This window comes from Eptesicus fuscus, chromosome 17, assembly GCF_027574615.1.
Source record: "Eptesicus fuscus isolate TK198812 chromosome 17, DD_ASM_mEF_20220401, whole genome shotgun sequence".
Classification (NCBI taxonomy): Eukaryota; Metazoa; Chordata; class Mammalia; order Chiroptera; family Vespertilionidae; genus Eptesicus; species Eptesicus fuscus.
The window spans coordinates 43,137,387-43,151,243 of NC_072489.1; the positions used below are offsets into that span (position 1 = coordinate 43,137,387).

Sequence of the window (13,857 nt, forward strand, 5' to 3'; positions counted from 1 at the left end):
TTGAATTTCTAGACTTCCTGTTTGAATTCTCGCGACAGTTTCGAGACAACACGTGAAGTTCGCTCCTGGTCCCTCTTCTGAGTTTGAGACCAGGTAACAGGGTACTGGCCCTCGCACACCGTGTCAGACCCTTCCGGCCAGGAGTGGCCTGCACGCTGCTAGGGAGCCCCTAAGCGGAAGGGCTTGCACGAGCCCAGGCCGGGAGGGACAGTTCCGGCCGCACTCGGGAACGTGACTCTCGGGGCCGCTAGTGCGCGTGCGGAGCCGATCCCCTGGGCGGTCTCGAGGCCGCAGACCTGCCCCGAACTTCGGGGTTGGTCTGGAGGCCCCAGCTCCAGTGGCTCCGCCCTGGCCAGGTCCTTCGGGGCGGAGCCTGACTAAATGCAGTCCCCTCCCCCTGCAGACCTCAGTTTTCGTCCCGGGGAACAGAACTTCAGCCAGGCTTCTGTAAAGCGCCTGGGGCCGGGGGGGCGGGGCCTGGCAGACCCCCGGTTAGGCGGGCGGGCGGGCCTCCAGAAATGCTCTCCTCCCTGTCCCGAGCCCAGAGTGCCACGGTGGCGCCGGTGGCGGCTAGAGAACCGTAAGCCTCCGGCCCTGCTGGCTTCGCAGCCACAACCTGTAATCCCGACCTGGGAGGCGCCCCGCCCACCGCTTCCTGCGGCCGCTAGTCTAGTCGCTGGAACCTCTAATCACCATGCCCATCCGCGATTCAAACACCTGCCGGATGTAGGGAGGGAGGAGAAGGCCAGATGTGGGGAGGCTGATGTAAGCGCCCAGTCTCTGGTCGGCGCCTTGGTGAGGGAGCTGGACGGACAAGCCTTCAATCACCCCCGGGAAGCCGGTTTGGGGCTGCGGGGACACGACGTTGCGAGGCCCTGCTCTACACAGGAGCGCCCCACATGGCACCCGAACCTCCACCCCATGGACTGTAAAGTCAGATGGGACAGGGCCTAGCCGGCCAGCCAACAGCGAGCTTCGCAGCCACCCCTACACCGCCCCCCACCCCACCCCACCCCACCCCCGGTCTCTGGCCGTCTCCCAGCTTTGGTGTCTGGTTACGGCTCCTCTGTTTTCACTGTGACTTTGGTCCAGGCTGAGGGAAGTGGTCCAGGAGGATCCCGTGCAGCCGCATAAAATTGGCAGCTTCAGAAATAGGGGGTAGCTTGGGGGTGGGGAGGTGGGGTGCGGCGTCTAGGGGCGGGGAGAGAGGCGGGGGAGCAGCTCTCCCAGTCCAAGTCCGTGGCTCTCTCAGAGATCCGTAAGCCGGAGCAGAGGTGGCCGGCGCGCCCAGCCAGTTCTCCACCGCTTTACTCCCACTGTCTGCTCCTCTGGACTGGAGTCACGGCTGCTCCGAAGCACTTAGTCCCGGACACTAGGTGAGCGCTCTGGACCGCAGGACATCCCCCTTCCTCCCTCCTCCCCCCCCCTTATTAATAACTCCTCACTTCATGTGGGGCCATCCATTCCCATCCAGTTCTAGGGCAGGAAGCTTCAGAGTTGGATGGTGTGTATTGGTGGTGCTGGTGTGTGGTGTGTGTGTGTGTGTGTGTACATGCGTGTACATGCACGCCTGAGCGTTATCACCCCATCCTCTTACCTCTCCCTAATCCCCCCAAGAACAGCCCAATCAGTTACTACCCACTATAACTGGATGACCCTTGTGCCTCGGCATTGAGGGTCTACTGGACCCCAGGCTAGCAGTGGAGGGGACAGTGCTAGAGTCAAACTTTGGTACGAGGAACAGCGAGGTTGCTTCTGACCTCCTGACCTGGCTTCCCTCCCTGGCAGGGCGCACGAACCCGCTGACGCCCCAAGTGCTCGCAGGGCTTCCAGCTAACCATGCCGCCGCCGCTCGCAGCTACCTTGGCGCTGCCCCTGCTACTGCTGGTGGTGCGCACGCCGCTCCCGACTGGTGCGAGGCCGTCGCCGGGCCCGGATTACCTGCGCCGCGGCTGGCTGCGGCTGCTGGCGGAGGGCGAGGGCTGCGCTCCCTGCAGGTCGGAGGAGTGCGCCGCGCCGCGGGGCTGTCTGGCCGGCCGCGTGCTCGACGCTTGCGGCTGCTGCTGGGAATGCGCCAACCTCGAGGGCCAGCTCTGCGACCTGGACCCCAGCGCCCACTTCTACGGGCGCTGCGGCGAGCAGCTCGAGTGCCGGTTGGACACAGGCGGTGACCTGAGCCGCGGAGAGGTGCCAGAGCCGCTGTGTGTGTGCCGCTCGCAGCACCCGCTCTGCGGCTCCGATGGCCGCACCTACTCGCAGGTCTGCCGTCTGCAGGAGGCGGCCCTCGCTCGGCCGGACGCCAACCTCACTGTGGTGCATCCAGGGCCCTGCGAATCGGGTACGGGTCTCCTCCTCACGTGAGGCACTTCTCCCTGACCCCCGACGGCATTTGTTCTTGGCCCGCGGAGTGAAAAAGTGAGGCCTGGAGTCCAGTAATAGAGCCCATTCTCGCTGCGGGTCCGCTGAGGCCGACTCGCCTGAAGGTTCCAGACCCACCTGCAGGGACCAGCTCTCTGGGGGAGCAGACACATAGCCAGTTGTTGGCCTCAAAGCTGAGAAAGTGGGAGGCTCCCAGACTTTCCCCTAGACCGCTGGAGCCGGGCAGGGAGACTTGGGTTCCTGTGATGAAATCAGGTTCCATTTGCGCTAGTATAGCAAGCTGTTACCCCAGGCTCCCCACCTCCCCATCCCCAACCCCCCTCTGTGCTGAGGGATTAGTGGAGGAGGGGGCACTTCTAACCCCTCCCCCCATTCCAGGGAGCTCAGGGCCATTCAAGTCTCAAGTTTTACTTGGCGGCTTTAGTAACATTCACTTCCGGAGCCCCTTTGATGGGTCTGACTGGGCTGAGGCTGCCAGGAAAACAAACACCCTGCGGGGGTCCCACTTTCTCCAACCCCAGGCTTTCTGCCTGCTGCCTGGGATGGTGTCAGGTTCTCTGCCTGCACGGTTTGGGACGCCTCTCCCACTCCCCCAGAGTGAGGAGGGGGAAGGGCTGCTTTTTGGGCCTTTGGCAACCAGACCTGGCTAGAAAAAGGGGAGGGTGGAAGAGGGAAGTGTTGGTTACAGATACTGGGATGGGGGCCTAGAGGGTGGAATGAGGACAGGGGAGCAATCAGGGACAGAGTGTGGCTGCCAAGCTGAGGTTTGCATGTGTGTGTGCGCGTGCGCGTGCACGTGCTTGTCTGTGCATCTTGTTTGCAGGTACGTCTCCATCTCTGTGTTTGCACTCTTTGTGTACCTGCAGCCACATTAGTGTAGGTGTCATGTTGTGGTCATGGAGGTGTGTTTACCTCTGCATACATTGTGTCCCCCCACAAACACGGTCACAGTGGTTTGTATATATGGGATCCTTGCTGGGCGGGCTGTGCCATCCTGTTCTCAGGCCTCCCACCTCCATCCCCAGAGCCCCAGATCGTGTTGCACCCCTACGACATCTGGAATGTGACAGGGAAGGATGTGATCTTTGGCTGTGAGGTGTTTGCCTACCCCATGGCCGCCATCGAGTGGAGGAAGGACGGCTTGGACATTCAGCTGCCAGGAGATGACCCCCACATCTCCGTGCAGGTAGGGCTAGGGAGCAGAGCTTCCCCAGGGGCAGCCCGGTGCCCACCCAGAAGGACCCTGCTGACTCCTCCTCTGGTTACAGTTTAGGGGCGGACCCCAGAGGTTTGAGGTGACAAGCTGGCTGCAGATTCAGGCTGTCCGCCCCAGCGATGAGGGCACCTACCGCTGCCTGGCCCGCAATGCCCTGGGCCAGGCGGAGGCCCCAGCTAGCCTGACGGTACTCACACCTGGTAAGGGGGAGGAGCCCTGCGTTCTGGAGGCAGGAGGGGATGGCGGTGGATTCGGGCCCCTGAGTGCGTATCCATGTGTGTATATGTGCATGTGGGTACGCATGCAAGCATGGCTTTCTCACAGACTGGGATACGTGGACACTGACAGCCTCTCTTTCCTGTTCTCTCTCCTTTGTCCACATGTGTTTGTAGACCAGCTGAACTCCACAGGCTTCCCCCAGCTGCCAGCCCAGCACCTGGTTCCTGAGGAAGAGGCTGAGAGTGAAGAGGGCGAGGATTACTACTAGGTCCGAAGCCCTGGCCCTTGGGGGTGGGTGAGTGGGGATAGTGTTCGTCCCTGCTCTTGAAAAGATCTGGAAAGGGGGAGCAGGGACCCATCACATATTGCTTTAATGCCTTTCCTGGGGAAGACATGAGAGTGGTGGAGAGGAGACAAAAACTGGAGAAGGGTAAGGAGGGAGGCAGAGACTAGGGAATAGGGGTGATGGGATGCAGAGGAGCCCATGCAGGAGATACATGGGCCTGCTGGTCCCTAGGCTGGTGGAGGGTGGCGTGGGGTGGGGTAGAGAGGAGCAGGCACCAAGTGGTGTAGCCAACAGGTTCCTCCCTTGCTTCCCAGCAGCCTTTCCTTCAGCCCTGCTCAGCCAGTCTCCCTAACTGCCCTTCTGCACATCCTTCTGTTGTTTTCCTAGTCCCTAATCTTTGCCTTGCCTCTGTTTGCTCTTTCTCAAAACTAAGCTAGAAATTTCCCTCTCTCCTAAGTCCCACTGCACGTACTAACTGCGGTCCTTTTTGCTGTTCACCATCTGCTGTCCAGGAGAGCACAATGGAGCATGGTTTAGTTTAGTGCAGTAAGATGGGCATTTGGTCATGTCTAATTTCTCCTGTCATTCTGAAAACTCCGTATCTTACACCACGTTATGTTGGACAATGCCTAGCACAGGACTAGGCACAGTAAGCATACAATAAAGATTTATGAACAAGCTGAGACACACAGATGGTTTATGCAGTGTGCACATAAAGACTGAATTTCATGGTAGTAAGACTCTGGCTTCCAGAAGCTGTAGGTCCTGCTCTCTAAGCACATGCCTGCCAGATGTACAGAGAGGAGGCTTGAGCTGGGGCCTACCCTGGCCTCTAGGAGGGGGAAGGCTGGAGCCATCTGGGTGGAGGAGGGCATTCCCCCAGTCTGAACTCCTTTGGGGCTGGTCTAGAGAGAGACTGCCTGCCCCTCTGTTTATCTCACTCTGGTCTCCCCAGACAGAATGGGGAGTCAGGTCTATGTGAGTAGTACCCAGTAGGAAAGCAAAAACTGGGTGGAGGAGAAGTTTGGCTAAGTGCATGGGCCACACCCTAGGATTCCCCTAGGAATCCACCCTTTCCTTACTGAACACAGAGTCATGGTAAGCTGACTTCCTCATCTGCCCCAAATTTGACCTTTCTGGCCCAGGGTCCCTCTTGGAACCAGACTGTCTCACTCCCCAAATCTCTCTTTACACTCTCCTTACCTAGGCGAGGGACACTGGTGAGGCGCAGTGTTTATGGACTAATTGAAGATGAAAGCTTAAGTTCCGGAGCCACATAGGATGGCGACGGCCTCCTGCGCGCCTGGGCTACGCCCGGAGCTTGGCGCCACCACGGGAATGATCGCAGTTAGTTCGGTGTCTGAGCTTGTCCTCTGGGGCCCAACGCAGGAGCCCGGCCTCTGGAGAGGGGCGTGGTCCGGAACCCCAACCCCAGGGCTGGGCCGCCCCTCTCACCGAACAGCAAGGCTGCTCCCGAAGTGAAACCACAGGACAGCTCTCGTGGCCTGGCGGGGAGCCCCGCGGCTCCAGAGCTGCGCTCAACAACACACTTGGGGCGAATTCCGAGGCGACCGCCGAAGCAGGAGGAGGGATGCGAGCCGTGTGGTGGGGGTAGAGGGGGTCATGCTGTTCCGTGTCCAGACCAGGAGGAGGTCTGCTCCGCGCTGCAAGAGGCTTGTGCTTGGAGAGGGGGACTCCGGCCTAGCAGGGCTCGAAGGCGCCCCCTGGAGGGCCCATCGATCCTATCGCGCCCACCTGCAGAGCAGAGGCTCCCCGCCTCCACCACCCTAGAGGGTCACAGGAACCCCCAGGAACACGTACCCCTCGATGGCTCTTGCAGCAAGTTTGGGTTCAGCCCCCTTACAGCCCCCGTTTCTCCCTCCGCGGCCGTGCTGGTTGAGGCCCCACAGCCCGATAGGAGGGACCCCTGCTGCGCCTCTTCATCCCCCCTCCCCCTCCTCTGCTCAGCGGGCCGGGCTTTAATAACGTCTCTGGAAAGTGACACGCGATTTATTATTAAAGTAATGCGGGGACGGGAAAGGTTTAATAAACGCGCTGCGATGCCGAGGATTATTCGCCGCAAATAAATGAGAGCGCGGGCGGCGTTTTAATAAATAATTTCCCGCCGCTCCCGAGGGAAGAGAGGAGAGGAGGAGGGGGGAGCTGAGCTGCTGCCAGAACTCCCGGCTTCTCCCCGCGGGTTTCCGAGCCTTCCCCGCATCCTTCTTTCGCGCTAGGTGGCTCACACCGACAAGTGCGGTTCCAGGGAAGCTGACGCCGAGTGGTCCAGGCCCGGAGGCGGGAGGGCCTGCGCCCCACCCCTCTCCCCCCACCTCCGGGATTTGAAGTAGTTTTGCTTAAGATGAGCGAATGCGCTCCCTTCGGCCTCCGAACCAGAGATAGGGAGTCAAGACCGGATGGGGCAGAAAGTGCTCATCAGGATCAGCTCCTTCCCAGCCGAGGGTCCCAGGTCCCAGGGCCTGGCCATTCTCTTCCCAGCTTTTGGCTGAGCCAGACTGGGCGTTCAGGGTGTGGAGAGAGCTATGTGTACAGGTGTATAGGTGTCACGTGTGTGCAAATGACCCCGATTCCCTCCTCAGGCATTGTGGGGATGGGGTCACTGAGTCTGGCTGCTCATTAAAAGGCTCAGTGGCCCGGGGAGGAAGGGCCATTGAGCCTAGTCTGAACCTGCGGAGTCCTGGTGAAGCCCGCTCTCTGGCTCGCTGGTGAAGGGGGGTGGATTTGAGCTCAGGTGGAGAAGAATTTGGAGCCCCAAGGGGGAGGCCCGCTCCTTCTACAGAAGCCTAGAGGCCCAAAAGTATGAACTGGATATCGGACAGGGCCAAGATTGCAGACTTTGGGGACCAAGGACACGCCCAGCACGCTGGTGGGGAGGGCAGGGAGGGGAAAGCTTGTGGGGTACACTGGCTCCAAAAGTTTTGTGCCTCAGATGAAAGAGTCGACATCTCTGGCGACACCCCTGGCAACACTTGGAAGTACAGGAAGTGGCAAAAGAGTGCTATCTGGTGGATATTTGGGGTTATGGCAGCCAGATCTGGGCTAGATGTCTTAAGACAGTTAAATAGGCTGGAAAATTTGGGGTAAAAAGGTGTTTTGATTTGTATTCATTTATGTATGTGAAGGTGTACATGTATGTGTAGTATATATGTGGTATCTGTGTGATATCTATATGTAATATACCAGTATGTCATGTTCATAGTAGTGATGTATATGTGTGTCTATATGCACTATATATGAGGTGATATATACATGAATGTATGTATATGAATGTACATATATATGTGAATAATCTAAAGGCATGCTTATGTGTGTGAATAACCATATAGGTGCACATATGTCTGTGTGTACATAAGCATTATATGTGTGTGTGGATGTATTGTTATATGTGTACTAGTATATGGCTGTGTGTATACATTTATTTGCAAGTACATGTTCCATTATGTGCCATTCTTTCAGCAAATATTTCTTATGTGCCAGCACTGTTGTATAGGGCTGGAGATACATCACAGAAAAACACATTGTCCCTGCTCTCATGGAGCTTACATTCTACTCTAAGATGTGCATGTAAGTAAATTATGTACATAAATGTTTACAGGATTATGTGTGCATGTATGTGTAACTCTGTTTCTGGGTGTGTGTGTTAGGAGTAGACAGGCTTACACATTCTGATGGGGTTGGAGGTTTCCTGTTGTTTTGCTCAAAAGCACAAGTTCTGTCACTTAGGACTATTCTAAGTGTGCAGACAGGACAGAGGGAAATGGGCTGGGGACACAGGCTGATTACCTTCTAGGTTATATTTTAGTTATTCTCTCAGCCCCCTGATGACTAGATTCTTTCTAAAATTGGGAACAGCTATGTAAGTCCACTTAGAGTAAGGAAATGTGAATGGAAATCAAGTCTCACCCCTCTGCTCAATGCAAAGCTCCTTAGGAGGAAGAATGATGGGCTGGGGATGGGTGAGAGAGGGGTCTGGGAGGCTGGGGTAGGAATAGGTTCTCAGAGAGCAGTGATGAGGGCCTTTAGAGACTGGGAGGGGTCAGGTCTGGGAGGTAGTGATGAGAGCTCTGGGATTCAGTTGCAGATAATGAGGGTGGCTTGAGAACTCTTGGGGGAGGGATGGGCTGGTGGATAGAGATGGAGCCTGTGGGGAATAATGAGATCAGGATCAGGGATGGAGTTGGAGGGACAGAGAGAGAGGCTCTGTGGCAGTTTTGGGGTGGAATTTGGAGACCAGCTCAGGTGGAGTTATCCCTCCCTTCCTCCCACCCCTTCCTTCTCCATACCAGGGCCCCTAAACTTCTCTAATCCTCTCTCTAGTCAAGCTGGGTCCCAGTTATACCGGGGATAGAGGAGAAGAACTCAGGCTCCACGGCTTGTCCTAGCTTAGATGACTCATGGGGGAAGAGGGAAAAGGTGAGGCAAGATTGCCAACACCACTGTCCCATGAAGCCCTGTCCCAGTCACCTGGGTGGTTGCCATCCGTGCTGCTATTCCAGCTTTTAGTTTAGGCTCAGTTCAGGGGTTTCAAACAAGGGTGGGGCCTGGACCTAGAAAAGGTCCCAGAACACACTCCCTCCTCCCCACCAAACACACACATTCCTGGGACTGAATTGGGAAAGGTGCTTCTGAATCCTCCCTTCCTCCCTCCCTCCCTCCCTTCCTCCTTTCCTCCCTTCCTTCCTTCCTTCCTTCCTTCCTTCCTTCCTTCCTTCCTTCCTTCCTTCCTTCCTTCCTTCCTTCGCATATTTGCTAGATGTCTTTCAGACACAGTCAAGGCCAGAAGTCTCCAGGTGCCATCCTCACTCTTGGTCTGTCCCCTTCCTTCTCATCTTTCCATTCTGAACCACGTCATCCTAAAACCATGTGTTTTGTCCCTTTATTGCCTCCCCTCCCTTCAGTCCCCGCCCTGCCCCCCAGGGTTGAGATCTTAGATCCCTGGCCTGAGAGGCTGAAGACACAGGTTGACTCCTGGCCTAGATTTATTTTTGACATTTTCTCTGCCATCTGGACAACGAAAGGCTCTCTGAACAGGATAAACAGTTACAAAAGTCAGTATTGGTGACAAATGTTACCCCACAACCAAGTCTTACCCTGTCCTCTGGGTGAGCAGCACCTTGGAAGGCAGGATGGACTTGTGGGTACTGAAGTGAGGTCTGGAGTCCCTTGGGAGAAAAGACAGGGTCTCTATGAGAAGTGATGGGGTCTCCCAGGATGAAAGTTGAGGACTATAGGGGCAATTATTTCTGTCTTCCACTTGCCACCCACCGAAGATCACTGGAGCAGGGCTGGAGAAAGCCCTACAGGTTTCCTGGACTCAACTGGACCTCATAAGGACCCAGGCTCTAACTCTGCCATTCCTGCTCCCCCTGCTCCCGCCCCCCCGCCCCCCCCCCCGCCCCGTGTGAATGGGTATCAGAAGGCGTCATTCTAGGGGCAGCACTGGGGGTCTCTGGGGACAGTGGTCTCTGAAGGGACGGGTCTTTGGGAGCAGAACTGAATTCAGGTCAAGGCAAGGGAAGGGACATGAGATTTTGCAGTATGTGTTTGAATCTCAGTTCTGCTTTTTTTTTTTTTAAGATTTTTAATTCATTTTGAAAGAGAGGAAGGGAGAGGGAGAGAGAGAAACACGTGAAAGTGATACATTGATCAGCTGCCACCTGCATGCCCTCTACTGGGGATTGAGCTCAAAACCCGGGCATGTGCCTTGTCCAGGAATTGAACTGGCAACCTTTCTGTGCACAGGATGATGCCCAACCAACCGAGCCACACTGGCCAGGGCTCCGTTCTGCTTTTTAAGTGCATACCTTGAGCAAGTTTCTCAGCTTCTCTTCTTCTGTGTCCTCCTCTGCAAATGGTGATAAAACTTACGCTTTTAGGGGTTGTGATGAGGTTAGAGATCTTATAAATAATGACTCTGGAACACAATATGTGTTCAACAAATGGTCAGTTTACTATTACTATTTCTGTGTGGAAGAGCTGCATGGAGATGGAAGTGGGGTGCCTAATGCAGAGTTTGCTGCTGAAGTGTGTGTGTTGAAGGATGGGAAATCATAATCTTGGGGGCTGCCTGGAGGAGGCCTTAGGAATTGGGCTTAGGAGGAGGGTAAGGTCTAAGGCAAGGTGGGGATGGGAAGGGACTGGGTTTCCAGAGAGCATAGCAGTCTTCACCCTCATTTCAGCCCTCCTCAGGGAGCCCCTGTCAGAATCCAGGGCTCTATCGCTGGGCTTGCTGGGAGGGACGCCCCCTAAACTCACCTCCATCCATCTCCTTTATCTGGGCTGCTGAAGGGCTGGAGCTCCGATGGGGCCTCTGATGGGGAACAGATACAGACCAGGCGGAAGCAGCCGGAACTGTGCTGAGCTGGAGCTGAGGACCGGGCCAGGGGGTCAGTGAAGACAGATAAAGCTCAGAGTAGCTGGTGACTCGAGGGACCTGGGAGGAGGGGCAACAGGGGCTGAGGGCGGGCTATGCCCTGGGAGGAGGTAAGGGCCGGAAGTTTCTGATGGGGACCGGTGTCCATCAAGGACTTCAAATGGCCAGACAGGGCCTTTAATGACTCTTTGGGAGGAGGAAAGGGGCAGAGCGCCATCCCCCAGACGCGGCTGCACGAAGGCCAGGGTGCTGTCAGGGATAAAGGTTGGTCCCAGGGAGAGGTCGAGCCTGAGGATGGGCCTCCAGGTCCAGGCTGGAGGCAGAGCTTCTGGGGACTGCCTTACCTTTAAGGCAGAAATGGGGAAAAGGCTGGTAAGCGATTCTTCGGTTTTAGTTCCCGTTTTAATTAACTTTGAAGGGCTTGGGGCCTCCCTGAGCGCCTGGGAGAGGAGCAGAGCAGACGTTTATTTTCCTCTTTTCCCTTTTAAAGACAATTTTATTAAATCACTTTGTTTTCATTCTGGCTTGAACATGGGGCATTTAAATGGAAAAGTAATTATTTCACCTTGTTTGCTTATGGAGAGAGGAGAGTCAGGAGGAGGGAGGGAGGGAGGCCAGTGAGAGGAAGAGGCTGGCAGCCTCGGCTGGCACACTCGTGTGTGCACGTGCACACACACTCACACTCACACCAGCATCAGTGTCCACAATCCCCTCACACTGGCGTACACTGTGTACCCACAGAAAGACATGCAGTGTCCACACCCTCCCAGATGTAGGCACTTCACTACCTGCAAGCGCACACCCACGTTCTCCTGAAGACACAATCCTTCACCACAGCCACACCTCCAGGCAAACGCTGTCTCAGCACAAACACGGCACATTGTGCTCACAGTGCAGGCACTCTCATAGGTACCCGCAGACACCCCTTCCAAGCATGCGTGCGCGCACACACACACACACACACACACACACACCATATTCAGCTCCTCCGGAGCCTATTGAGTTACATCATCACAAACACACACAGGTTCAGGCACACAGTTCTCATTCTCAAACACACAAGTGCACCCTGACAAGGATGCCTGCAGACAGACTTGGGGGAGGTGGAAACGGCCATGGAGAAGGCAGAAGAGTGGTGGAACTCTCCTTCTCACTGGGGTTTCTGGCCCCCAAACTTACCTACCCCCTAGGCTATTCCAGGAGCCCCTTTCTTTGTACCTATAATGTTCTTGGAATGATTGCTTGTGACCTTGATTCTGCAGCCTCTGGGACAGAGTGGCTCCCGCCTCCCTCTTCCCCCCAACCCAGATAGCTGGAGCTGGACGGGAGGAGGCCAACAGGTCTCCAGGGCTGAGCCTGGCCCTCGCCAGTGCAGGGCTTGTAACTCGGGCTTCCCCAGCTCCCGCCCCTCCCCTGCTGTGCGGACTGGCTTTGGAGGGGTTAAAACTTGGGTAGCCCGCCCCTCTCTACTCCCACCCCTGGCTGGTACATTGAGGGCCGGGTTTACAGGAGCCATACCTGTACTTTGTCTTCATCTGTCACCCCTTCTGACAGTCAGATACATCTTGTGGGGGGGGGGGGATGAGGGGCGGGGGAGCAATAATTAACCTCTCCCGCTTCATCCCCCAAATGCCGCTGCCTTGGCTGCAATTGCAGCAGGGTCTGCAGGAGAGAAGACAGAGGGCGGGAGAAGGAGGAGTGGAGAGGGGGAGAGGGGCAACGGAGAAAGCCTGGGAGGCTCCAGTGAGAAGGACGCATAGAGGAAAGGCCCTGACGTTTTTATTGCCATGCCAACCTCTTTTCTGCACCTTCTTTCCACTCTCTTCCTGGGGAAGGGCAGGGAGAGGCGAGAGGTGTTAGAGAAAGCCTAGTGCAGTCACAAGCTCATCTTTTCCCCTCACATCCCAGAGTTCAGGCCCCTATTGCAGGCTGGGGGGAGGGGGGGAGGGGTGGATTTGGGGCAATGGTCGTGTGGTGAGCTTTGCAAAGGGACACGTTGGACTAGAAGAGTGTGTTGGCTGGTGTAGAGGGTGTGGGGGACACCGTGCTGGTGTTTCACATTTATGGCAAATGACTAGAGCTTGTGTTAAGGATTGATTTTTCTTCTGATCAATAAAGAGGGAGTGGTGTCTTATGTTATTCCTGGAGAAGGCAAGTGACTCCGGTGCCAAGGGATTGTGGGGTCAAAAGGACTCCAGAATTGGGGTGGGAGATGGAGGACATGTCTAAAAAGTAAAGGGCCCTAGCCAGTTTGGCTCAGCGGATAGAGCATTGGCCTGTGGGCTGAAAGGTCCTGGGTTTGATTCCAGTTAGGGGCATATGCTTGATCCCCAGTGGGGGGTGTGCAGGAGGCAGCCAATCAGTGATTCTCATTCATCATTGATGTTTCTATCTCCCTCTCCCTCTCCTTTTCTCTCTGAAATAAATAAAAACATTAAAAAATAAAAAGTAAAGGAATTCCTTGTGGTTAGGCTGGAATCAGAGCTTAGATAAATTTGTCTTGAGTTAGACCCGCCCAGGAAGGAGGAGGGAAGCAGCCAAGATGGTAAGGAGAGGTGTTGCTGCCATTGCTGGGGCTGCTGGGGGCGCAGAGACTGGGCCCTGCCCGTCCCCAGGGCATCCTGAAGGCCAGGCGATTCTAGCTTTTTCTATCTCTTTGAGAAGCTGTTAGTCAAAACTGTCATCTACAGTCTCAGAAATAGGACCTTTTCTCTAAGGTCTCTGACAGAGTTGTGGACACAGCACTGTCCACAGTCAGGATCCCTGGTTCTCACCCTGCTTCTGCCACCAGCTGGCTGTGTGCTAGAAGGTAAGTCATTCAACCTCTCTGGACCGCAGCTTCCTCATTTATAAAAAGGTGGGGTGAGGAACCGAGGAGACAAACTATAGACACTGCTGATACTGATGTCCTGGAATCTTTTAAAAATGCATCTTTATTGTTGAAAATATTACATATTCCCCCCTTTGCCCTATTGACCACCTCCACCCCCCTTGTCCTATAATCTTTTAAGACCTGAGGAACCATAACCAGCTGTGCCCCCACCTCCCCTTACACATTCTCTGAACCCCTCCCATCTCCCTAGCAACATATACACAGTCCACAAGAGCCTCTCTCTCTCTCTCTCTCTCTCTCTCTCTCTCTCTCTCTCTCACACACACACACACACACACACACACACACACACACACACACTCACACACAGCCTCCTTGCTCCATGTGCTGTGCATCCCTGGGCTCCCAATCATCTGTAAAATTTGCTGTGGTTGGGAAGGAGCCTGGGGCCAGGGCACCCCAGCAGAAAAGCTGACTCTATGCATTTCTCCAAAAAGAAAAGGAAAAATACCCAGCAGAGTCGGAGAGTG

At 55.6% G+C, this 13,857-nt stretch overlaps 1 protein-coding gene across 3 annotated transcripts; it reads left to right on the plus strand.

Moving 5' to 3' along the window:
* Window positions 1-39: 39 nt before the first annotated feature.
* Window positions 40-4,780, plus strand: KAZALD1 (Kazal type serine peptidase inhibitor domain 1). Of its 3 annotated transcripts, none has more exons than XM_054728834.1 (6): window positions 40-93; window positions 1,253-1,376; window positions 1,789-2,338; window positions 3,405-3,565; window positions 3,648-3,795; window positions 3,988-4,368. In XM_054728834.1, the coding sequence occupies exons 3-6, from the start codon at window positions 1,840-1,842 to the stop codon at window positions 4,080-4,082; spliced, it is 903 nt and encodes a 300-aa protein (XP_054584809.1). In that variant the 5' UTR covers window positions 40-93; window positions 1,253-1,376; window positions 1,789-1,839; the 3' UTR covers window positions 4,083-4,368. The 3 variants fall into 3 exon arrangements, with proteins under 3 accessions (XP_054584809.1, XP_054584810.1, XP_008142419.2); XM_054728835.1 differs by lacking the exon at window positions 40-93 and adding an exon at window positions 4,558-4,780 and having other exon boundaries at window positions 1,224-1,376; window positions 3,988-4,082; XM_008144197.3 differs by lacking the exon at window positions 40-93 and having other exon boundaries at window positions 1,224-1,376.
* The last annotated feature ends 9,077 nt before the right edge of the window (window positions 4,781-13,857 follow it).